At 43.2% G+C, this 24735-nt stretch overlaps 2 protein-coding genes across 3 annotated transcripts in view; one reads left to right on the top strand and one right to left on the bottom strand.

Annotated features, from left to right (window-relative positions):
- The first annotated feature begins 75 nt into the window (after positions 1-75).
- pde11a (phosphodiesterase 11a) lies at positions 76-20157 on the top strand. 2 transcript variants are annotated; one of them, XM_049727479.2, is made up of 21 exons: positions 76-214; positions 308-1011; positions 1535-1693; positions 5274-5363; positions 5667-5807; positions 5916-5980; positions 6471-6603; positions 6830-6905; positions 8506-8573; positions 8646-8738; positions 8848-8898; positions 10422-10568; positions 10903-11010; positions 11128-11237; positions 11827-11917; positions 12950-13050; positions 13223-13300; positions 13378-13441; positions 13509-13583; positions 14135-14218; positions 15835-20157. In XM_049727479.2, the coding sequence occupies exons 2-21, from the start codon at positions 319-321 to the stop codon at positions 16039-16041; spliced, it is 2634 nt and encodes an 877-aa protein (XP_049583436.1). In that variant the 5' UTR covers positions 76-214; positions 308-318; the 3' UTR covers positions 16042-20157. The 2 variants fall into 2 exon arrangements, with proteins under 2 accessions (XP_049583436.1, XP_049583435.1); XM_049727478.2 differs by lacking the exon at positions 76-214 and having other exon boundaries at positions 217-1011.
- Positions 18999-24735, bottom strand: part of agps (alkylglycerone phosphate synthase) — an 18613-nt gene continuing 12876 nt past the window's right edge. Inside the window, exons 18-20 of the mRNA XM_049727504.2 lie at positions 24140-24239; positions 24004-24061; positions 18999-20879 (exon numbers count right to left, since the gene is read on the bottom strand). Of these exons, the coding sequence (XP_049583461.1) occupies positions 20758-20879; positions 24004-24061; positions 24140-24239 (280 nt within the window). The 3' untranslated portion in view covers positions 18999-20757. The remainder of the gene's footprint in view (positions 20880-24003; positions 24062-24139; positions 24240-24735) is intronic.

Below are 24735 nucleotides of genomic sequence, written 5' to 3'. Positions count from 1 at the left end.
GGATGAACTTGGAGGAGCTAAAATGCTTTTAAAAGAAGAGCATCCTCGGAGTGGAAGCTGGAGATGAGATGTATCGTGGGGTGTTTCCTGCAGCCCGACGCATCTGTGGAATTCCCGGGGATTTTCGAACCTGGACCTTCAGCCCAGCCTCATAGATGATCTTTCCCCGTGCGACTTCGAGGCTTTGGTTCGCCGAGGAGCATCCGGAGACCAGGTATGGCAGTGGCCAAGATGGTGTGTTTCTCTGACGTGGAAACTTTCCTGGACTCGCACCCTGAGTTATTCGAGGACTACCTGAACCGAAAAGGCACTTATGGCATGGTGGAGAAGTGGCTCAAGAACCACCAGGGGCCCAAATTGGGTCCGGCGGCCGCGAGCCCGGCTGAGTCGAGGGACGAGAAGGGCGCCGTGCTGAGGGACAGCTGGGCGAGCAAATGCGACGGTTTGCAGCGGAGAGCTTCGCAGAAGGAGCTGCGCAAAACTTTCGCCCGCTCCAAGGCCGTCAACGTCAACCGAACCTACGACGAGCAAGTCAACTCGCGGGCCCAGGAGCCGCTGAGCAGCATGCGCAGGAGAGCCCTGCTGAGGAAAGCGAGCTCGCTGCCCCCGACCACCGCGCACATCTTGAGCGCGCTGCTCGAGTCCAGAGTCAACATTCCGCAGTACCCGTCCACGGCCGTGGACTTCAAATATTACCTCAAAGAGAACAACGAGAGGGAGTTCTTCCTGGAGCTCGTTAAAGACATCTCCAACGACTTGGACCTGACGAGCCTCAGCTACAAGATCCTGGTGTTTGTGTGCATCATGGTGGACGCGGACCGGTGCTCCCTCTTCCTGGTGGAGGGCACTGGGAACAAGAAGACGCTCGTGTCCAAGTTCTTCGACGTCCACGCGGGCACCGCCGTGTTGCCCTCCATGAACTCGGGCGAAGTGCAAGTGCCGTGGGGCAAAGGGATAATCGGATACGTGGCCGAGCACGGGGAGACCGTCAACATTCCGGACGCCTACCAGGTGACCCCAAAAAGCCATTTACAATTTTGTATGCCTTTTTACTTTTCCACCAAAAATGCTTCAATCAGATCTTTTGTGTGTAAACATTGCCAAAGTACAGTATTATAAAAGCCAGGCACATTAAGAGGCATGACCCCCGCACGCTGAATATAACAGTTTGGTTCACTTCAGAAGTTTATTGTCCTTCAAGAGGATCTTTACACTGGCGGAACTGGGGGTGGGGTGGGGTGGGGTGGGGGGGGGGGGGTCACTGGCACCCCCAAACAATGCGTGGACTTGTACGTATTTCTGGTAAGTCAACTATTTGGGAAATACCACAGAGCAGTTATTCATTAAAAAAAAAAAAAAAAAAGCTATTCACTGTAATTTAATTAAAGGAGGCATTATAATTTTAGAATAAAGGGATGCTGCCAATAAAGTCAACAGAACATGAAAAAACCTATTGAATATAAAGCTTTGTGGTACTTAAAGATCCAGTCGTTATTGTTTTCATCATGTACCGTACTTGTCTGTGGGCTCGCAGGATCGCCGGTTCAGTGATGAAATTGACAAACTGACGGGCTACAAGACCAAGTCGCTCTTGTGCATGCCCATTCGGAACAGCGATGGAGAGACCATCGGAGTCGCTCAGGCCATCAACAAGACCTCAAGTGTGGAAATCTTCGCTGAAGATGATGAAAAGGTAATCTCTTCATTATGGCGGGGAGCGTGTTGTTGCCACGTTGACAATTGCAAACCATATCAATAGTTTGAGTTTATTTTTCTTTGTTTGATTTTCATATGGTCTTGCCTCACAGCCAATTATCCCACCCGGCTGTCGTCAGAAGAGGTGTTACGTTTTTCGACGACACGTGAAAAAGGTTGATCTGATGAAGTGCAGGCCGTGTTTTGCTTTTCTTGTTTGGAGCCCATGCTTTAGAACGTACAATGTATTATTTCAATAATTCACACGCTCACTTATCAAATTTTGGCTCTGACGCTTAGTGTCTCAGTGTGTTCAACAGTTCCTGCCAAATGTTGGAGCAAATGTCTCGCAGTTGGTGTCTTTATGGATTTTGTTTTGTACTTTGCCTGTGCGCTCAGTGCTCAGCGTTCAGCTTCGGTTTGGTGTTATCATCTCCGATGCTTAATGGGCGACAGTTAGACTGACTCTGGGGCATTTTCCTGGCGACAACTGTGCAAGCGTGATGAGAAACAGTGTGAGAATGGACCAGAGTGGCTTTATTGCTAGTTGATATGAATTACAATGTTGGCGGGATTTTATTTTACCACCACTTGTTCCCTGTACAAAGGAAACTGTTCACTGTCTGATGTGCATTTCCAATTTCTTTTCCAGTGGTAAAAAAATACGAAACAGCAGCGGCAACAGCTAAGACGGAGCAGTGAAAGATTGAAATGATCATTCAGAGTAATTTTCTCGCCCATCTCGTACGTCTGCGAGTTAATTTGTTGCCAGACATAATTTATTGCCCTTGCCCACTGCCAAAAAAAAAAGAGGCAAAATAGAACTGCTACTCGCTATGCTGTATTGTTTTCTCAGCAAAAACAAAAGCCTCTAATTAGCATTACAATTCATATTCATATTACCTTTGAGAATTTCCTTCACCTAATTCAAGGGAGTCTCGCCCTAACAAAACAAATGTTACCAAGATGGGTCAGATTTTAGGAAAATCCAACACTTACACATTTGACATATCCTCTCAGTCTTGCGCTTTAATTGGCTTTACCGTTGCATCAACAACACGCTAATGCTAGCTCGCGATGAATTAGTAATGGATTCTAATGGTAACATTATCACCGTAATCTGCTGTTGTCAAGCACTGCTCAGTAATAACCACATGGCGATATCACAGGCACATGGCGATCAGACACAAATCACCGTGTGTGATATCTGTGATATCCGTGATATCTGTGATATCCGTGATATATCTGTGATATCCTTGATATATCTGTGATATCCGTGATATGTCTGTGCTATCCGTGTTATCCGTGATATCCGATCGCCGTGTGTGATATCTGTGATATCAGATATTTAGTGAGGGGCATTCTGTGATATCCGTGATATCCGTGATATCTGTGATATCCGTGATATCTGTGATATCCGTAATATCTCTGATATCCGTAATATCTGTGATATCCGTTAATATTTGTGATATCCGTAATATCTGATCTCACACAGATCGCCGTGTGTGTTATCGGTGATATCAGATCTCTAGTGAGCGGCATTCTGTGATATCTGATCTCACAGATTGCCGTGTGTGATATCTGTGATATCAGATATCTAGTGAGACAACTAGTGAGATAACTACTTAAGAAAATGTATTTCATTCCGCAAAGTGTTAGACAATGCAGCAATATTAGATGTCACGACAACAATTTGAGATTGTCTTAATTAAACATTTCTTTGGGTTGGTGAAACTGTATAGGCTAGCTAAACACGCGGCGCTTGCCTTTAATCCCACGCTGCTTTAATTGTGTCGTGACGATCCTCTGCGGGATGGAGGGTCTTCGGGGAGCTTTAGTAATGACTCAGTCGGTGTATAATTGCGTTATCTTTTATAAACCATTAGAGTTGTTGTCTTATGTGCGGGAACGTATTTCATTGTGTCACTTGAGATTGTTTCTATTTGTCAGTAAGAGGCAATAAATGAAGAGCAACTTTTCAGTTTTAACGTCAACCGCCAAGGAAGTTAGACAAAAGTGTGTCTAAAAGTCGTCTGTCACTAACAGCAGTTGAGTTGAAGTGGAATGGCTGCTCTTGAAAACACATCAGTTGGGATCAAGTAGATTATTTTAAGACCGGGAAGGCACTCAATCAAGTCGCTATTTAGAAGAAGCACTCCGTCTTCTTTGCTCTGTGCTACTTTTTCATAATGTTGCGTTATCTCAAAGTCAATAGCTGCGCCGTACTGCGGTTCTCTCACAAATATTGCTAATAATCACCGTCAATGATTTTTGAGAGAAATATCAGATCTTATTCTGAATGGAAAGCTCATTGCTCCAGAAATGAGCGACGCAGTTGTTGCAAAAGCGTGTTTGCAAAACAACTGTGAAAATGATTATTGGTTTAACACCAATCGCCTTCCCACGTGCGCAATTTTCAGGGCTCAATCAAAAATTACCCGCTAGTTTGTTTTTATAAATGAAGTGCGGGGAAAACGAAGAGCCGACTTCGTCAATTTCTCACAGCATGCCTCGTATTAAAAAAAAAAAAAAAAAAAAAGCAGCTGCAGACCGCCCGGTCGTCGCGCGTAGTGCAAAGCGACTGTCTCGTAGGAGCTGGCCTTTGTTATTAAAACCACTCTTTTTACTGCCGGTCAGTGGGCAAAAACCTCTGTTTGTAATGCAACCTTATCTAATGGCCTGCGGGACAGAACGTAATTATTAGCAGCGCTGCTTTTCTTGCGTTTGCCTGTTAGTAGCGCAGACAGATCCATAGCCAGATCCCCAAAGTCCTCCTGGCTAATGAGTCTTTCTCTGTTCGGCCCGATGACTGCTGCCTTTCCACGAGATCATTATTAGGGAATTCCAGAGGACAGTTGAAATAGCATCACGGATAAGCTCGGTATCATCCAAACAAAAACTTGGCTGTGTACAAATTTGGTTGATATTTACGTCACAGGGTCAAGACACATTATATTTCCGGTGTGTTGATTTCAACTCATGTGCAGTGTTCTGAAGCACCTTTTTGCGCCAAGTCGAGTGTACGCTCGCATATTGACTCGCATTATGAATCAAGCGCGGCAGGAAGTAGGAAATGTTGTTTAATTATATTATTTATGTCGAGAATATATGAGTGCGTTTATTGTATCAGCCCCAGGCGCTGTAAGTCAGACTGTTCAGTCAAATGGTAAAATGTCAGTTGAATTGATGAATCCGGCAAGTCGCGATTTTGTGAAAGGCTATTTTTATTTCACTGCCGCAGTGATTAAAAGGTGGGAATTTTCTTAGAATGAAAATAATGTGAGAAATACACACAAAATATGGATATTTGAGAGGCAATGATCATTGTGTATTTTGGTGACAGAGACTCTTCACACTTTGCTTTCTCGCCAGAGGTAAACATGGAATGATAAATTTTGCGAAATATAAAACCATACTGCTTGAAAGCCTTTTTGGATCTTGCCTGAAAAACAGATGTTTGGAGATCCGGTGATAGATGTTAATGCTGGTCATTTGGTACCATCAGGCACCGAACATGAGCTTTGCTTCCGCTGTTGCTGCTGATGAATGATAAGACAATTTTATTTTTATGTGCGCAGGTACTGCAAATGTACCTGCCTTTCTGCGGCATTGCAATTTCCAATGCCCAACTCTTTGCTGCCTCCAGGAAGGAATACGACAGAAGCCGGGTAAGTACCAAGTGACCCGTTTCCCGTCTTTGGAATCAGCAATAACCTCCCTCGATGCTGGCCGATCACCTGCGTGGAGATGGGCCCGATTCTCGACGAAGGCTTGGTTGGAAGCAACATTAGGAGATGCGCTACTTATTCATGCCACTCGTTGGGAACATTATGAGAACGCAGTTCTGTGAAAGAGAAATGGTTTTATGCGCTTGGTATTAGATTGGATGGCTCTGCCATATATCAAGGACTTAATGTGCTTCTACCGGGGAAAGCTAATCATGTTGCATTGTGTTTGCTCCTGATATTAAGGCACTCCTTGAAGTCGTCAACGACCTGTTTGAAGAACAAACCGATCTGGAAAAAATTGTCCGGAAGATCATGCATCGTGCTCAGACGTTGCTCAAATGCGAGCGATGTTCTGTTCAGTTGCTGGAGGACATCGAGTCACCGGTACTGGTTTTTCTTATGGTGACATTGTGTTAGTTAAGCTCAAGTTATTAGTGCACATTTTAAATGAAATTGAGTGATTTTTTTTCTCCCCCTTTTTGAATCTTTCAGGTGGTAAAGTTCACCAAGTCTTTTGAATTGTTGTCACCTAAGTGCAGTGCCGACGCCGAAACGAGGTATGTGTGATGTTTGACTTTGTTTTTGTTGTCCAAACAAGCAGAAAGACCTTTTCCATTAAATGTGTCTAAATAGGAAAAATCCAGTTTTGCTTTTCTTTTCCTCCCTTTTCATTTGGGTAACCTTTTTCTCTATGTCGTATTTCTCCATATTTTTTTTTTTTTTTTTTGCATCTGAATCTCTCACGCTTTCATCAAGGACTAAATCAAAATAAAGACATAAGATCGACTCCTCTGCTGTAGGAGTGCTGAATAGCGGGCGGGCTTGACTGTGGAAGCTGTCTTTAATTTGATTTGGAGAATTCTCCACCACCGCTAGGCATGGAAAGATTAAATTATAGTTTCGAACGTTTTGATGAACACGTTGTACGCCGCCCACAACATTAGGGACACCATTATGCCACCATCTGTATGATGAGTACATTGATTCTTCTTCCTTTGAGAAGTCGACGCTTAATAGGCAGAGGCTTATTATTCGTGTTCTGTTTAGTTTCAAGGACAGTATGGAAAAGTCTTCTTACTCTGACTGGCTCATCAACAACAGCATTGCAGAGCTGGTGGCATCCACAGGACTTCCTGTCAACATCAGCGACGCCTACCAAGATCCTCGTTTTGATGCTGAGGTAACCACGCCGCAATCAACTGTTGTTAAAAATTTACTGAGTCGTTTGCAAAACTTCAGATGAGTCAATAATTTGCAAAACAACACACCAAACAGACCAGTGGTAAAGATTTGAAAGAAAATGGATGTCTCATTATTGTGAGTATCATGCTGAGGACAGGTTAGATGTTGTCAATGCAGATGGATGGTTAGTGTTGTTATTAATGTCCTCGCCGTCCTTTTATTAGGCGGACCAGTTCTCGGACTTCCACATTCGCTCTGTGCTGTGTGTTCCCATATGGAACAGCGATCATCAAATCATTGGTAAGTCAACAAATAAAATGGATTTTTTTTTTTTTTTTTTCAATGGTGCTGACTGTTTTATAGTATGTGCAAGATGCTGGTAGTAAATATGTCCAGCATTTGTGGTTGTCATAATTAATTTTAATTGGTCCTCTCCTCTTTTGTTGTTGCTGCATGTAGACAAATGTCGGTGACATTATCGGCGGCTGCGTTTCTGTGATTAGATCCACACTTGACTTTGCTGGTGTTTCCTCATTGTGCGAATTGTGTTTGTGAATCAGCCCCAGGGCTGACACCACAAACTGACACTGCGATAAATCATTGATCCCCTCTTTGGTGTCGGTGCTTAATACTTTTGCGAGGGCCAACGATAGCAGCCTTGGAGATTCTGAAAATCCTACACAGGAAGTCATTATTTTCATTGAGTCAAAAGAGATCAGCGTGTTTGCAAATGGCTAGTTTAGACCTGCGCGTGTGTCTTTGTATGTTTAACATTTGTTCTGCGTAGGAGTTAAATGTATTTGTCAGGGACAGGAAGCGGAGAAAAAAAGAACAGAATGAAAAAAAAAAAGTGCAGTGCGTGGGTGGCACCTGAGCACCTGAAGTGAAAAAAACGTTATACCAACAAATCAGCAGAAGATGAAATTCTCAAGTCAAGGATACTTTTGATTCACAAATGAAATGCTCTTGCGGCGTCTCTCAAGGTAACCAACAGCTCGTTCAAAATGAAACCGTGCTGTGATCATACCAACAATAGCCTACCGAGCGTTGAATCGAGTTAGGACGGTTAATTGCACCACTTCCTCTAGAGCTGTGTTAGCACAGATGCTAATGCTAACATGAACGTTTTTCCCAAAGATAGCTAACCCAGAATCACTATGCCAATGGCGGGAACACGTTTCTCTTCCTTGTATCCTAATTTTTGAAGCTTGTTATTTACATCTGAAACTCCAGGACAGCTTATCGCTTGAAGCATCTTTTCTGAGGTCAGCGTGCAAATTACCCTTCTGTTTGAGTTAGTGTGAACAGAAGGTTCATGGCAAAATCCCAACTGCAGTCCACTGTCATCATGTGTAAGTGCATAAAAATGGGACGCTCGGGCCTCGCTCGGGCCTCGCTCCCATGGCCTCCTCCCCTTCTTCCTACCCGAGCCAAGCGCCAACAAAATTCAATCAATAAACCACCCATAACTGCTTACAGTGGTGGTTGCAAATTGCTTGGCTCATTTGTCAGTTGTAGAGTGGCTGATGAATGTTCACCTCCAAATAAAAATCCTGCCCCATACCAAATGATCATTTGAATATGCTTGCTTTTTAACGTCAAGATGTTGTTTTATGTCATATCATGTGTGTAATTACTCTTTAGCTTTAGTTCCCAGACAACATGACAATATGTATCAATGAAATATTCATGTCCACTGTGAGTTCTACTTTAATTAGGCACAGAGAGAAGTCGGGCGAGTACTCCAAAGGCTTCATTCCCACTGTGTTTTTGTTGACACTATTAATTGAATATAATTTTTTGCATTTGTCCTTTCTACCACTGTGTAATCTTTTTGTGTGAAAAATAAGGCATCATCTCCAATAATGTGGACAATTTCTCCTTGGCCTCATTCTAACAGGCGTTGCTCAAGTGCTGAACCGCCTCGATGGGAAACCATTTGATGATGCAGATCAGCGGCTCTTTGAGGTATTGCTTTAACTCGCTTGTCTTTTATCAGAGTTGTTTTGATATCTTTAGCTTTTTTTTCCCCCCCCTTAGGCTTTTGTGATCTTTTGTGGCCTGGGCATCAACAACACCATCATGTACGACCAGGTGAAGAAGTCGTGGGCAAAGCAATCAGTGGCTCTAGATGTAAGAATACAGTTTCCGTAAGGATTGTGTACTCAAATTATTCATGAGGGTTATGCCACAATTGGAAATCACGCCAAGAATTGGCCTAAGACTGTTATTATTTTTTCAGGTACTCTCTTACCACGCCACTTGCTCCAAGACTGAAGTCGACAAATTCAAGGTAGAATAATCATCCAAGAAAATTGTACTTACAGACCTCGTTTGGCCAGCAAAAAAAAAAAAAAAAAAAAAGGGGCATTTTTAAATTTTCCCTCTAAGGTAGACAGCAGAGAAAGGACAGGCCAGAAGATGCATGTTTTTATTTCTTCATATTCACCTGCACGTCTTGATTTGTTTGTGTGCTGCTCAGTCAGATGATGAAAAACAGACCGGGACCGTGAACCCTGCTGGAGGCAGTGAGCGTAGGCCAAGGGGAAGCCCATTATATTTTTCAGCAAGATGACGGCGGTACATACAGTAACTCATTAGACTTTCTGGAGCATTGTGCCATACATATGCATCTATATATTTTGCTATCATTAAATTTGACATGGATCCTTAAAACTGGCACCATTGTTTATCTAGTTTGGCAAAGATTTTGCATATATGGCCTATTTTACATTAGAAGTCATTTTCTTACTCTTTTGACAAAGGACGTGTTTCTTGGAATAATCACATTTGTAATTGGATAATCAATGATGTGGATTAATAGCAAAATCTTAAAATTTGAATTCGTTCCACACTCAAATCATCTTTTCTCATTGAAATGAATGGAAGGTCATTAATCTGATCTAGCCTCACCTCCAAAAATGTTTTTAAGACAATACCACTCTATAATGTTGAATATTCCCAAAACATACCATAATAAAATGACTAAATAGAATTTACAGGCTCAATTTGCGCATCATGATTAATTAATTGTGGCTCATTCTGGGCCACTGTAGTCTAAAATTAGGCATAATTATGCTGACTATCTTTTTACAATGAAAATAAAATTCATAATCGTTAACAGCAATCAGTAGACAATCGTGATATTCAATCTTTATAAAACTGAAAAGACATTTTACATTTTTAATTAGCTTGACATTTCTGAAATATAGATATGACCTATTTTCCCGTACTGCCAAGTGAAGGAGTTTCCCTTGTGACCATTACAGCAAAATAGGAAGGAACCCATGTTAAAAAAAAGACCCCCCCCCCCCCCCCCCTTAGTGCCTTGTTTGTGTGATCTCTTCAGCAATGAGCTCTGCATCATCACCCCCAGCCTCACCCCCCACCCTCACCCGCCACCACAACCCACTTCTTTCATAACTGCTCTACATATAGATCCTTATTGAGCTCGCTTATCTGCCAGAGCCAGTGGCGTCGGTAAATAAACCTTGCTGACATTTGCCAAAACCCGAAACTGCAAATTAACAGAGGTCAAGATAACGCCGTAGTGCCAGACACCAGTGCAGAGATTATGTCGAAGAAAAAAAAAACATATATGTTCTCCAACCATAACTCGTGAAGAGCGCTAAGGAAGCGCAATTAATTGGGATCGTTTATGTGAAAAGCTTGACGAATGATGTCACATTTTGCATTTATTCATCTGTAAGAGTTCAATCTGGTTTCAAGGCTTCCTCATTAACGTGAGCCCTCCATGCTTCCCGTGATCTCGGCAGCCTCCTAAACTCATTTCCTCCGTCCCTCTCGGCGTTGTAGGCCGCCAACATCCCCCTGGTGTGCGAACTGGGGATCGACAAGCTCTCCTTTGACGATTTTTCCTTAGATGTGGACGCCATGATAACGGCCGCGCTCAGGATGTTCATGGAGCTTGGAATGGTTCCCAAATTTAAGATCGACTATGAGGTGAGGATGCGCCTAATCTTTTTTGTTTGGGAAATCCATTGGTGGACCTTTTCTGCTGACCTAAACAATATCTGAAGCACTGACCTACATTCTACAAAAAAAATTAATTTAATCCCAATGATCTATTTTCCCCCTCATTATTTTGTAGAGTTCCTCTTGGCTGCACAATTTTTTTTTTTTCCGTCCAGTCAGTTTGTATCTCGCCTCTGTGGGCTGCCATTTCAATGTTCCTCCTAAAGGCCCATGTAGCAAACGCGAGGCGTAGCGCTGTTAACATCTCTTGCCCTGAAATGTCCTCGGCAACAAACCGGCCTCGCCGTGTACCTCCCTCCAGACGCTGTGCCGATGGCTGCTGACTGTGAGGAAAAACTATCGGATGGTTCTGTACCACAACTGGAGACACGCCTTCAATGTGTGCCAGTGCATGTTTGCCATGCTAACGGTAAGCGAAGCAATCTTCTAAAGCACATGTCCTTCTCACATCTTGTACAAACAAGCACGTAAGAAATGCTGAGTGTGCAAGTTTGGCTCTTATTTTTTTCTTTCATCTTCCAATCAGACGGCCGGCTTCCAAGAGACTCTGACAGAAGTGGAGATCTTAGCGCTCATCGTGGGTTGCGTGTGTCACGACTTGGACCACCGGGGCACCAACAATGCCTTCCAGGCAAAGTAAGTGTCTCAGATTGGCTCTGATGAAATCAACGTCCTCCTACACGCTGTTTAGAGTGTTTCGCCACCTGCGGCAATCAGCGGATCAGCAAGAGTTAAGCGGCAAGTTGTGTAAGACTTACATAAGCGTCGAACTGACAAGGCCGTTTCAATGAGCAGGTGACATTTGTGCTCGATTTCTCTTTTTTATCTGCTTACCTTATGATGTTATTACTGTAGATGGACTCGAACCAAGATTTTAATTGTGCTGCTGCTCGAGTGACTTATTCACTCATGAGCACTTTTTACTACTTCTGTATTCTACAAGTGCGATTATGGTTTTATGGTGAGTAATATCTTTATTGACCTTATAAAGGTAAGAACAACTTGTGAATTTAAAAAAAAAACTTTTTCCAAGAAAAAATAAACTGAAATAATGTGGTTGCAAAAGTGTGCACACCCTCTTAAAAATCAAGGCTGCATGCATTCAGAATGTACTAATTACAGTATATTGAAATTGATGCTGATGGGAATTGGACCAGCCGTCACCATTTTAGACACTGTAAAAATAATGTTGGTATTTGATGTTGTTTTACTATGTGTGTGCCAGGACAGGCTCGGCTCTCGCTCTGCTTTACGGGACCTCGGCTACCCTTGAGCACCACCACTTCAACCACGCTGTCATGATCCTGCAAAGCGAGGTGAACCATCTCTCTGTGTCCTTGTTGCTATTGTTTTGAAAGTACTGCAATGCAGCGCTCCAGATGTTCTCAAGTCAATGACTACACAATGCTGCATTTAAGTGCAACATTTGCACTTTGTCCATTCAAGTGCATTTACGGGTGTTGTTTTAACACTCCATCCTTTTCTTGGCTGCACTTGGTTTGTTCCATCTTGCAAAGTTAGCCTCCCCTCTGGTTTTGTGAACTGCATTGCAATGCAGTGCTACTCAGGAGAACATACGCAGGGGTGGCCCTACTCTGGAACCAGTGTCAGCCATTTCAGTGGGGGGCAACTCCATAATTCGTTCCATTTTCGTTTCCTGTGGTACTGCGTGGAGCACTTGTGGCTTCCGCGGGATTCAGTGTAATGTTTGACATAGCATTACCAAATAAGCAATAATAAAGTTAATAGTAGTGTTAAGCAAATAGCTACGAGGCAAACGGCAGTTGAACCAAATTGGAAACCATCAATAACGTACACAAGCTGCAGCATCCTGGTTTATAGTTGCATCTGTTGTTTATTTTTCCAGCCCACTTACATTTACAAATATAAAAGGATCATCTTTCATGTCGTTTGAGCCTGATGGCAAACATGTGGCCCCTTTAATAATATGTGAACGGAGTAAACAAAACAAAAGCTCAGGCTGCCCTTAAATCAATGCAATTACTGCGGTGATAGATTTACTGGTAATTGGTTGAGCAAGAGACATTTCAGCAGGTGATTTGCTTCTTTTTTTTCATGTCAAGTTGTAATTAAAGACGGTCTGCGGGAGCTGCTGAGCAGCAGAGGCTTAGTTCTTCATGATCACGCTGCTGACAAATGTTTTCTTTGAATATCCTAATGGTTTCTCTTGATAACGTTGGGCTAGGGCTGTCCTATTAGCTTATAAATGACTAGTGTCGCTAATTCATAGAGATCAGGGTTTCTATCTGCAGGCTTTCACCAACCATTCATTCCAAGATACCGTTTTTTCTTTATACATCCTGACCTTGTGTTACGTTTCTTCCCAGGGTCACAACATATTCTCCAACCTCTCGTCCGCCGAATACAGCAACCTTATGCAGCTACTCAAGCAGTCCATTCTGGCCACTGATCTCACTCTTTACTTTGAGTATGTTCTGCATCATCAGATCATCAGATTTTAAATCACAAAAAACGATTTTAAATCACAAAACTGGTGGAGCGATAATTGTAGAGCGAGTTTTCAACCTGTATTGCTTAGTTTGGTTTACCCCGCCCCCTAGTGGATGTTTTGTGTTTTACACCTGTATCTTGTCACACAGGAACAGAAACACGTTCTTTGAACTGGTGAACAAAGGGGAGTATAACTGGAACGTGAAGGCCCACAGAGACATGTGCAGGTGAAACAGCATGATAACAAAATGTCTCCATTTTGCAAAAACTCCCAAATAACACAGACCATCCTTTTACCTCTAAGATCCATGATGATGACAGCATGTGATCTCGGCGCTGTCACCAAGCCTTGGGAAATATCCCGCAAGGTGAGCACTGATCCAGAGGTCAAAATGTGTTTATAATAAACATGTCATCATTATACCCTCATTTCAGGTGGCTGAGTTAGTGACCAGCGAGTTCTTTGAGCAGGGCGACAGAGAACGATCAGAGTTGAAGCTCACACCCTCGGTGAGTGGATAAGAACATGTCTGCTTATTTATTTAACACAGTGTATGTCTGCTCCATTTAATAGGACCTAAGCCTGCTCAAAGTGACAGTTTTTACTAAACTAGGACTGGTGTTTACGTTATGAATTCAGCCGCATCCTGACTGTTTGCTTATGATGCTTTGAAGGTCAGCTTCTATTGTAAGCCATTTTTTGACAAATGAGAATCTACACGGGACAGCTTTTCACGGATGTGTAATTGAGCGCAATAACTAATCAAGCCAGGCCATATTGCCTACGCTTTTAATACAACCCCACCCTTCCAATAAAGCTCTCTTTATGTTAAACTTGTTCAGTTTAATGCGTGGGTGTTAGATATAAAATATTAACTTCTGCAGTGAGTCGTAGCAGCTATCTCTGAAGCGCAGCCTCTGTGAAGCCTCTTATTAAACGGTGCAGAAGAAAGCAGTGACAGGGAAAAAAAAACAAAAAAGATTTGTTGCTGTAAAACGACTTAGACTGTCCCCGCGACAATACTGGAACTAAACGACTCATTCTTCTGTTTACATTACAGGCCATCTTTGACCGAAACAGAAAAGACGAGCTGCCTGGTCTTCAATTGGAGTGGATTGATGGAATTTGTGCGCCGCTCTATGAGGTAATCTTCTCAAAGCAGTCGTAGAAGAAAATTGTTTACAGTAAGCCACGCTGGACACAACTCGTAACATGACAAAAGTCGAGGCTAATTATTATTCTGTCCCCATACACACAGAACAATTTTTGGGAACTTTGATGTCAAGCTCCGCCCACTTTAAATAGCAATGGGGATACAAAGCCTGCCAGTCGGCGGCCCCATTAGGAAGATTTCTGAATCCTGTCATGTCATTAGGGGGCCCTGGATTGTTTTACTAGTGTACCTAAATGATCCTCTGAATGATAACTAGGAGTCTACTAGTTAGTTAGTTAGCTTGCTTGGCTCTCAGCGAGTTTAATTAAATATTTCTACGGCTTTGCATAACGTTGGTATTTACTGTACTGTCGTGTTGCAAGTGTGTGTGTGGGGGGGGGGGGGGGGGGCTGACTTTGAGGCTGAATGCAAGCGGCCTGTGAGAAAATGCGCGTTAGTCGATGACGTCAATGAGCCGTGCGGCCGCCCCTTCTCGTGCGTGGGCGACAGAAAGCAAAGCGGGAGTCAGGCAAGATGAGGCGCGCGCGAAACCATCACAACCGGTTGACGCCACCGCCCCGTTTATTCAATTAGGCCAAGTGATCGGCCGTCTTGTGTTGAAAGCATCAAAGTAGCGTTACCTGCGCGGGGGTGTTTGTTGGTGCCTTATACGCAAGCTAATGTTTGGAGGGGAATGCAGATACGGAGGTCGCCGCCAATTAGACTTGGGAGGGGGAGGCAGATGTGAGGCAGTGGAAGGTCTCTTTCTTGATCTTGTTGATCTCTTTCTCCTGGAGCTGTCTTGATGCTCCATGGAATATTAATCCTCCCCTTATATAACCAACCGCCCTGCGCTTCTCCTTCACTCTTCCTTGGAGGAATGGCGACGCTACCTCCACCGTGGATACGAGGGGGGAAACCCAGCAGCGGGTCATGTGTGTTCTCAACCCGAGCCTTCGCTGGTGACTTACCTGATTTAATAAAATATGGGGAAATAAGGGTTGTATGGAAAAATACATTTCTCATATTTGCCCGTGTACGTGCTGGTTCAAGTGGGAGGAGGCCTCAAAGGAGGTTTTCACAGCTTGTGTCAGTTTGGTGCATTTCATCTGAAACAGTTAATGAGTCCGGTAGTCTCAGTGCAGTGTCTAGATGGAGATGAATAATGGTTGGGTGGAATAATGTGCTGATGTTCTACTTTTACATGTGTAAAAGCAACATCTGCAATCTTCTTTGAATTGCTTCTTCTGACATGTCAAATTTTCAAATTTAGAATGAGAGGCAATTTCTGTGAATCACAGATACGACTCATAATCCATTTGTCTTTGAAGAATTTTGGTATAGTCAAATAATTGTCACATGCCAGTGATGCTCGCGATGCTGTTTCTATGACAACCTGGAGCGGGGGGGGGGCTCGGAGGCTGCATGCACAGAAAGGGCAGGGAGAGTTGGTGGCAACAACAAGTCAGGCTTTGAGCTGCAAAAAAAATGACAATTATTATTGCTTGCTGTGCAATGACCTCCAATGTGAATTAGCGCTACAAAAATACACTTGAACTGAATGAACTTCCATGTCCTAATTTTCTCACCTCTCTATCTCCCCGTAGACTCTGGTCAAGTTAAATCCGAAATTGAATCCCATGCTCGACATGATCCAAGCCAACAGGTCCAAGTGGGAGGAGCTGAACAACAAGCGGCAACACGAACACAGTGTTTCAGCACCGGCGAGCCCCTCGGAGCCCGTCGGCTGCACGGCGCCCAAGACGGGCAGCTCCCCCGGCCGTAGCCGCGTGGCCGCCAAATCGCTGGGTTAGCAAGCCTTCTTATCGAGATCTCACTTCCTCTTACGGCCTGCGACTTGTGCAGGAAATGCGAGGGTCCTGTTTGTTCCTCTGGGAAAAGCGGAAAAGCTACCGGAGGTGTGTGAAGGTTGTCACGGCAGCCGCAGATGTGCTGCATCGGCACAGCTGACTTCCATCGTGCGGCCATTGTGCAACAAGGCACGGCCCAAATTCTGGAAAGGTGTTGCCTACGTGTCGGATGTTTGTAAATGTGTACATACTCGAATGCTGTCACAAAACTTTGGATTGTGGTGTCGCCGTCGAAGGATGAATTATTTCTGGAGCGCTGGTTGTTTGCTCCAATTCCTCCCCTCCTGTGCCTTGTTGGAAAGATTCCCCCATGAAAAATGCATGCCCTCCTATGACTTGAACATGATGGAAAATGGTACCTGTGATGGACTCGTTTTTTTTTTTTTCTCCCATCATTTTGCCATTATACACCACAAGTCAATTGTTCATAAAGCAGTCAAATGGTATTGAATTTCACAAGAGGTTCTTTTTCAGCTCAACAGATGAACTGACCAAGCAGTTTGCTGCTCATTCCAAATTGATGTAAATATATTTTTGAAATATTTTTATTTAAGTTATTATTTCTATTTAATTGTATGTCCTCAAAGATGTGATAAACAGTCAGTGGTATGCGCAATAGCGCCCTCCGGTGGTTGTGTCACATTTGTCTGAATGTCTTTGAATTAATTTTTTTAATAACTAATGTCAGCCTACCCCTAACCTCTGACCATATTTTATTTTTTTATTTTTTTTTAATTCATGATTATGGTGTATAAAGGCAAAATTATTGAAAAAATTAAATTGTCCAAATACTTCTGGTATGAAATGCTACTTTGAAGCCCTAACCGTAGCTTTAAACCCTACTTTGAAACCCTAACTCTAGTATGAAACCTTAGCTTTAAAGCCTAATTTGAAGCCCGAACTCTCGGGCCGCGTTCCAATATGTTTTCCAAGTTACACTCGTTAAACACACCTGCGTGAAAAAACTTTGTGCATTTTCACGTTCTGCAGGAGCAAAAACTTTTCATGCAGATGCACTTAACGAGGGAATCTTGGAAAACATCTTGGAATGCGGCCCCGAGGACTGGTGTTTGCCATCTGTGCTTTAAACCCTACTTTAAAAGCCTAACTCTAGTATGAAATCCTCCTTTGAAACCCTAACCCTCGCTTTAAACTCTACTTTGAAACCCTAACCCTAGTATGAAACCCTACTTTGAAGCCCTAACCCTAGTATGAAATGCTACTTTGAAGCCCTAACCCTAGCTTTAAACCCTACTTTGAAACCCTAACTCTAGTATGAAAGCCTAGCTTTATAGCCTAGTTTGAAACCCTAACTCTCGGGCTGCGTTCCAATATGTTTTCCAAGTTACCCTCGTTAAACACACCTGCGTGAAAAGATTTTGTTCATTTTCACGTTCTGCAGGAGCAAAACTTTTCACGCAGGTGCACTTAACGAGGGAATCTTGCTAAACATGTTGGAATGCGGCCCCGAGGATTGGAGTTTGCCATCTGTGCTTTAAACCCTACTTTGAAAACCTAATTCTAGTATGAAATCCTCCGTTGAAACCCTAACCCTCGCTTTAAACTCTACTTTGAAACCCTAACCTTAGTATGAAACCCTACTTTGAAGCCCTAACTCTAGTATGAAACCCTACCTTGAAGCCCTAACTGTAGTAACTCTGTAATCTAATCTCCCCCACCCATACATTTATGGGAATATTCTCTCTCTCTCTCTCTCTCTCTCTCTCTCTCTCTCTCTCTCTCATACGGACACACAATGTGCCTTGATGAAGTTGCTGTGTATTCAAGTAAGCCATTGAATCTCGCAGAATCAATTCTCAATATTTATTTCTCTGACATTTGGCCTTTTTTCCTCCTCACTCTCTTCTGACCGTCTTACAGCTTTTCTTGTCCAAGGATGACTTTGACTGACTCAGCTTTCGTAGTAGTACTCAAGTGCCCATTGGGTTACGAGCCAATTCTTTACTCTTAAGTAGTACTTAACGTTTTTTTTTTACTTATAATTTGTGTTGTACTTTGTTGGTATTTTTTTATGTGACCTTGTGCACCTTGCCAGGCATGGTTGTTAGTGTTTTTCATTGAAGAACATTGAAGTTGCATGTTTTAATGACGCGTGTTGCATTCAAAGACAATTCTGAGGATGTAGCAAATGCGGAAGCGTCACAAATACCTCGGATTTCCACACAAATGCATGTCTTTAATTGTACTGCATGAGGTTGTGATGAATATCACTGTTCTATTTTTCTATCAAGTCTCCCACATGACTTGGACTTTGGACATGATGTAATGTGTTTTGTCTCTTTCTTCTCTTTCTCTTCTTTTTGTGTTTTTTGGACTTATTTAAATAAAAGAAAAACCCAGGCATGATGACGCAATGTGCAATGTTTCAGACGTTCTGTACTATGAATAAACATGATGCTGCTACATGGTGGTTTGTGGTGTCGTTGAAAAAGGCATTAAAATGAATTACTCTATATAGTAATTAAGTTGAGTAGTAATTATTAGTATATAATTAAATAAAGAAAAACATGCAAAGTAAAAAACGACTGTAGAGTAAAACATTTTTTAAGTAAAGAAATTACCTTGTATAGTAAAAGCATTTAAAAATGGTATTGCATAGTAGGGCTTTTAAAAGTTATTATAGTAAGCTTTGGAAAATGTAATAGAAAGGCTTACATACTTGTGTTAGGGCTACAGACTAGGGTTTAAAACTAGGGTTGGGGTTTCAAAGCAGTTCTCTTGCTTTCCTCTCCGTCCATCCATGCTTATGCACCTCAGACAAGCAACAACAAAATCAAATTGCATTGTCAATGCTGCCCTCGTGTGGGCAAAAGATTGTTTTTTTTAATTCCATGTTTTACCAGGTAAGTCAATTGAGAAAACTTTAATAAACACAAATATTTCTGATGGCTATTTAAGTTGGATTTATTGCACAAAGAGCGGTGACAAAACACACTGGCTGTTATTGAATTGTTAGGAGAGAATAACAAAAAAAAGAGGAATTCCATATAATATTCCAAAGCACATTTGTTGACGAGTTTAAAAAAAAACAAAAAACAGTTGTCTTGTCAAGCAGCAGTTCCAAAATGAATCCATCAATTTGACAGTGACATTACATCGGTTATCAGTAAAGGACATTCGGGCGAAAGAAAAAGTTCATAGTCAACTAAACATCATTAGGGTACACTTCCACATTCTAATGACATCCAAATACTGTACAATGCGGCCTTTTCAAACATGCTCAAGAGAGAGAGAATGTAGAGTCTATTACAATGGTAGGAGTTTAATCGCACTTTCCAGTGAAATACACCAACTACACTAGACACTAAAGTTTTTCCCACTCCAAAATGACTTACTGTACATTTGAGTACTTGCCAATAAAGACTTGATGCCATTATTTCTCGCAATTGCGATGAAAGCATGTTTCGTTCTTTTTACATTAACGTGGCTCCTCTCTGAAAAGTGTCTGTCTCAGTCTAGTCATGTAATATTGGTGTTTCAGTGTCGGAGCATTTTAGAGCACCGAGTACTGATATCAGTGCATCCCTAGACATGACAATTGAGCATTATGATCTTTTAGAGATCCAACTTGGATTGGCTGTGTACCTATAATTTGGCAAACAGTCCAGTGAGAAAACAAGATTAAAGCTGCTTCAAAAAAGGAACATTTTCATTTTCAATTTGAACAAACACAGAACAATTCATTGTAAACTCTTACCAACTGCTAAAACTTTTTTTTTTTTGCATATGCGGATTCAAAACTAATTTGTCAGAGTTTGCATGTGTTTAAGTCTTTGGTAGGACATGAGCAAAACATGACATTGGCATAATTAAAACTCATTCAATCCGACCGACATTTATATACCTTTTTTTTCATGTGGTAGAATAAAAGGAACAATTGGAAATGGCTGGCACTGAATGAGTTTTAATAATGAAAAAAAAGCAAAAACTATTCAGTAACATCTTGGGCGCTTTGGGTACAAAAACTCAAAGTAATATATAAATGTTAAAAGTCAAGTTAAGGTCCAAGCAGGGGTTAGTTCATTTCGCCACCCCCCCCCCAAAAAAAAAAAAAATTTTTTTTTTTTTTTTGTATATAACAGGTCATCAGTGTGACACACATTCACACAGTCATTGTTGCTTGACAAAGGGAAGGACAATGTACCCGAGTGGATCATCAGGAAGTATCCAAGTACATGATTTGGAGGGGTTGGGTGGGCAGACAAAAGCTTTCCAAAAGGCACAGAGCTTCAGTAACATACCAACAAAATGGAAAGCCATTTTAACAAAACCACTTGGTCCACATCCAGTCATGCGAAGACAACGTATGTGTTATTCGTGAGGACAAAGTGTCCTCGTAGAAGGACCTAAAGCTTGATATCAAGGATATGGACCAAGTGTTCAAATGCCTTTCCACAGAATTGAGTTGGAGTGAGTAGACTTGATGTTGTGTTGTATGCAAGACGTGCGTCACTGCTTGTTATGGCTCATTTCATGAGCGCACACACATGATGGCACCACATGATAAAGAAGAACACAAGCGTTCCTTTCAAATTCTCAAATCTCTGCATGGTTTTGGAGGAGGCTGTGTGTGTGTGTGGCTGTGTGTGTGGCTGTGTGTGTGTGTGTGTGCGCGCGCGTGCGGCTGGGTAGGCGGGATTAGAGGAGGTTCCTGTTTCCGAAGATGTTAGCGGGGTCCACGTAGTCCTTGACAGACTGCAGCATACCCAGACCCACATTGGAGACAGTCTGCCTCATCCACTCCTTGCGAAGTTTCCCCACTGGAGAGACAAATACGTAAACTCAAATGAATGCTTGGCCTGGGGATGAGGTTTTTGACAGGATTTTTATATATATATATATATATATATATATATATATATATATATATATATATATATATATATATATATATATATATAGATAGATAGATAGATAGAGAGAGAGAGAGAGAGAGAGAGAGAGCGAGAGCGAGAGCGAGAGAGAGAGTGTCACTTCCTGTAACAGACAACTTGATAGGTTCCATGAAAATAATTTAAAAAAATAGTGGGGAGCACTCTTGCAACGAGAGAATACAAATGAATGAATGGGGGGGGGGGGGGGGGGGGTAATGTTTAGAGTTGGGAGGGGCGTGCACGGGAGGTTGGGTGCATGGGCACGGCTGATTGCTCGGCAGGCTGCTGTGAGCCAATCAATCTTGTGAGAGTGAGTGAATAAACAGAGGGTGATAAATGCTTTTATTCAGCCAGGAGAAATGTTTTGCATGGTGTGATTTATAGAGCTCAGCAGACTATCAAACTCATTAGGCCTCGTGTGTGTGTGTGTGTGTGTTCCCACAGGAGGATGAGGAGGGGGCTGGGAGGCCCCACACGGCCACCCTCACATTTGCGCCTCGCTCCTCTCACCCAGCCAGATGCCATCGAGGAGCTCACAACCTCCGTCCATACTCTGAGGGAGAAGTTTGATGTTGCTTGGGATGGTGACTTTAAACCCAAATGGAGGGTTGGCATAATCTCAAACCTGAGGGGCAAGTGAGGCTCTTGTGCAATTTTGAAGTCGATATTATCTCCCATGCACAATTACCATTTTGACTTCATACCAAAATTGGGATATAATAAATCTATGACTGTTTCTGCAGGCAGTTTTATTTTCTTCTACACAAGGTCTTTTGATATAAATGCCAATGCCGAACTCGTATTGACGCGTCCGTGTGGGAGTTTTATTCACACGGCAGATTCTAATCTGAAGATATCTAATGTCATGATTATTTCCTACTCGGGCGACTGTGCTGCTTGAAAGCAAAAAAGTAATAATTGTCATTGAAGCTAATTGCCGTACACATACAAAAATAAAAGATAAAATGTGTGAACGTATCAGTTTGTCAAGCATTGTCGACTTTGAACTTTTGGAGGTGGTGCAAATTTGGGAGCAGAATCACGCTGTCCTGTTCAGCCTGAGAACAGGTGCTCCTCACTGTGTAAATACTTAAAAGTAGCAGAATAATCACAGCAGATCAGACACCCCCTCCTCTCCTGTACAGATAGGACGAGCCCTGACATATTTGTTATTAGAGTCCAGCCAAGCAACCCAGATGGGAATCGGGCTGTGAGGGCCTCCTGACACAAGAGGGCAGACAAGGAGGTCACTGGGGGTGGGTGAGGGGCTCTGATAGCACGTGCACCTCCAGATGGTGACAAAGGGACCAATCAGATTCGGCGCCATAACTTTAAAAAACAAAAAAACAAAAACTGTGCTCTCCAGGAGCGTACCCTCCTCGCTCCCTTTGGTTCCACCTCCATGCCTCCTCCTGGGAAGGCGAGAAAACAGAAGGTGGCGGGACTGCATCATTGCCTCCATCAGCGTGATAATTTACACATCTATCTTGTCGCGCTCGCTCTCTCTCGCTCACTCGCTGTCGCCATCAATCTCTGGCGGACGGCCACGCAGCTGAGGCCAACCACAAAGACGGTGTGGCACGCTTTCCATCCCGTCCGGCCAAAGGCTTTTGTTCTGCCACCGCGAGGTAGAGCTCAACTGAATCATCTCCATCTTTAGTGAGGGCCGCACGGCGGTGAAGGTGAGGACGGAGGGCTCCTCTTCGACAAATGGAGGTCGCGGGACTGAGTTTTGCCCACCCCACCACCCAAGAATTGATAGATGGAGCAGTGCACAGGTGATGGATGCTCAGAGGCTCCACGCGACTGCTGCAGCGGTGACCCACTTGAAGCTGTGCTTTTTACAAGCAGCCATCCATTTTCTATCACGCTTCTTCTGTCCAGGGTCACAGGGGTCTCGAGACCATCCCACATGAGTTTAAAGCAAGAGGCAGGGTGCACCCCTGGATTGATCACCTGTCAATCACATAGATGACACATACTCCTTTTCATACTGAGCTGCTTGGAGCAAAATTAGCACCAAAATCGGCTATCAGCTTTTCTTTTGGGAATGTCAGGGGGTTCTTGACTCCTTTCCACAGAATGCTATCATGTTAGCATTGTGCAGTGTCCTGCGGAGACAGTGTTGGATGACTCAACATCCCTAAAAAGTGTATTTACCGCTGTGCCCTCCAACCTGGCCATCCTTGACTACATCTGTTTGCTTTGATACACAAAACCCAATGAAAGTGGATCCATTTGTCAGCAGCTGATTGTAGCCAGACACACTGGTCTGTCTGCGGCCAGATAGCCAGCCCCGCTGTGATTAATCACAATTATAGAGTGGGCCCCATACACAGGAGCCACATGGATCACACCCCGCCCCCTTTAGGTTGCTGAGGGTGGCCCGGGCCACCGTTTGGAGGTCAGCATTCAAGCGGCAACACTGGTGGCGTCGTTTAACGCCGGCCCTCGCCACCTCCTTTTTATAAGCAATCTTTTAATTTTGTGGTCGTCCCCGCCTTTGGGGGGGAATTACAATTTAATATTGCGGGTGATTCGCTGCATACTGATTTTGACAGGTGTGATGAATCGCCTGAAGTGATGTATGAAAACAGCCAGGCGGATGGCAATATAGATAAAGCGGGCATTTTATCTGAGGCCTGATGGGTCCGTGAGTGGCTTGCAGTTTGAAGGGGGAAGAAAAAAAAATCATCAAGGTTGCCAACTGTAAAAAGCGGCATACACACGCTCCAATTTGGAACAATTTAATAAAGATGACATTCTAGTGTGCGCAGTAGATGAGACTGCATTGGACGCAGTACCAAGACTGGCCTGTGTGAGGCAGCAAAGAAGAGCAAAAGGAACAAAGAGCAGTAGGAGAAGAAATATGGTAGATTCTGCCTAGCTAAAATGACATTTTAGCTAATCTGGTAATCAGCGGATGAGTCAATGTTTTTATAGCTCCATTTAGAGACAACGCTGGATCTTATGTGTGCATGCCCCCGATATGCACGCGAGTTTGTCCTACCTCCATGATGATGCGATAAACTGCCTCCGTTGGCAAGGATCTCGTCTCTGGCAGCGTGCTGAAGAGAAACAAAAGTTTAGTCAACCGTCCACAATCTGGGAGCACATTCTTGCGTAAGGCAGACTAAATGCGGCACCTCCACTTGTTCATACACGTGCACGGGATCAGCAAGGCCCCTGTAGTGGAAGGCGAAGTAAAAGTAGACACAGGCGCCGGCGTCATACGTTTGCGTTACCCTGCAAATCAAAAGATGAGAACATTAGTCACTTGCAAAAAAATTAATGCGTGAGGGGATGAGATTATTAACATAATATATTTTCTAATGATGACATTGTTTTGTTTTCACTCAAAGCCCTCGGTGGGCCTAGCAGCAAAAACTATTGATTTAAATGAACTTACTGAGCAATGTCTCAAAAAGACAAACGCAACATTGCCAGTGTGTGCTTCTAAATAAAAATTCCTTTAACGGGAGTCGGGTCCCCATGCTAAAAGTCTCTGCTGCGGCCTCGCTCCCCGCTGAGGGCAGAGCCCTTGTTCATCTGACATGGCCCATCACCTGGCACGCTGGCTGCTTCAGAGGTTAAATGGACAAATCAATCATGTGACAGAGCGAGGCCGGGAAATGAATAGCTGTGGCATAATCAGGCTGAGGCCTAATCTGTCCACCGGCATAGAGCGGCCGGCCGCCTGGCTCTCTTCAGCTGCTTTGCCGTCTGCCTGTCAGACTCTGGT

The sequence above is a fragment of the Syngnathus scovelli genome, chromosome 8, assembly GCF_024217435.2.
Source record: "Syngnathus scovelli strain Florida chromosome 8, RoL_Ssco_1.2, whole genome shotgun sequence".
Taxonomy (NCBI): Eukaryota; Metazoa; Chordata; class Actinopteri; order Syngnathiformes; family Syngnathidae; genus Syngnathus; species Syngnathus scovelli.
Note: the sequence above shows the minus strand (reverse complement) of the source record. Positions and strands in the feature narration are given on the sequence as shown.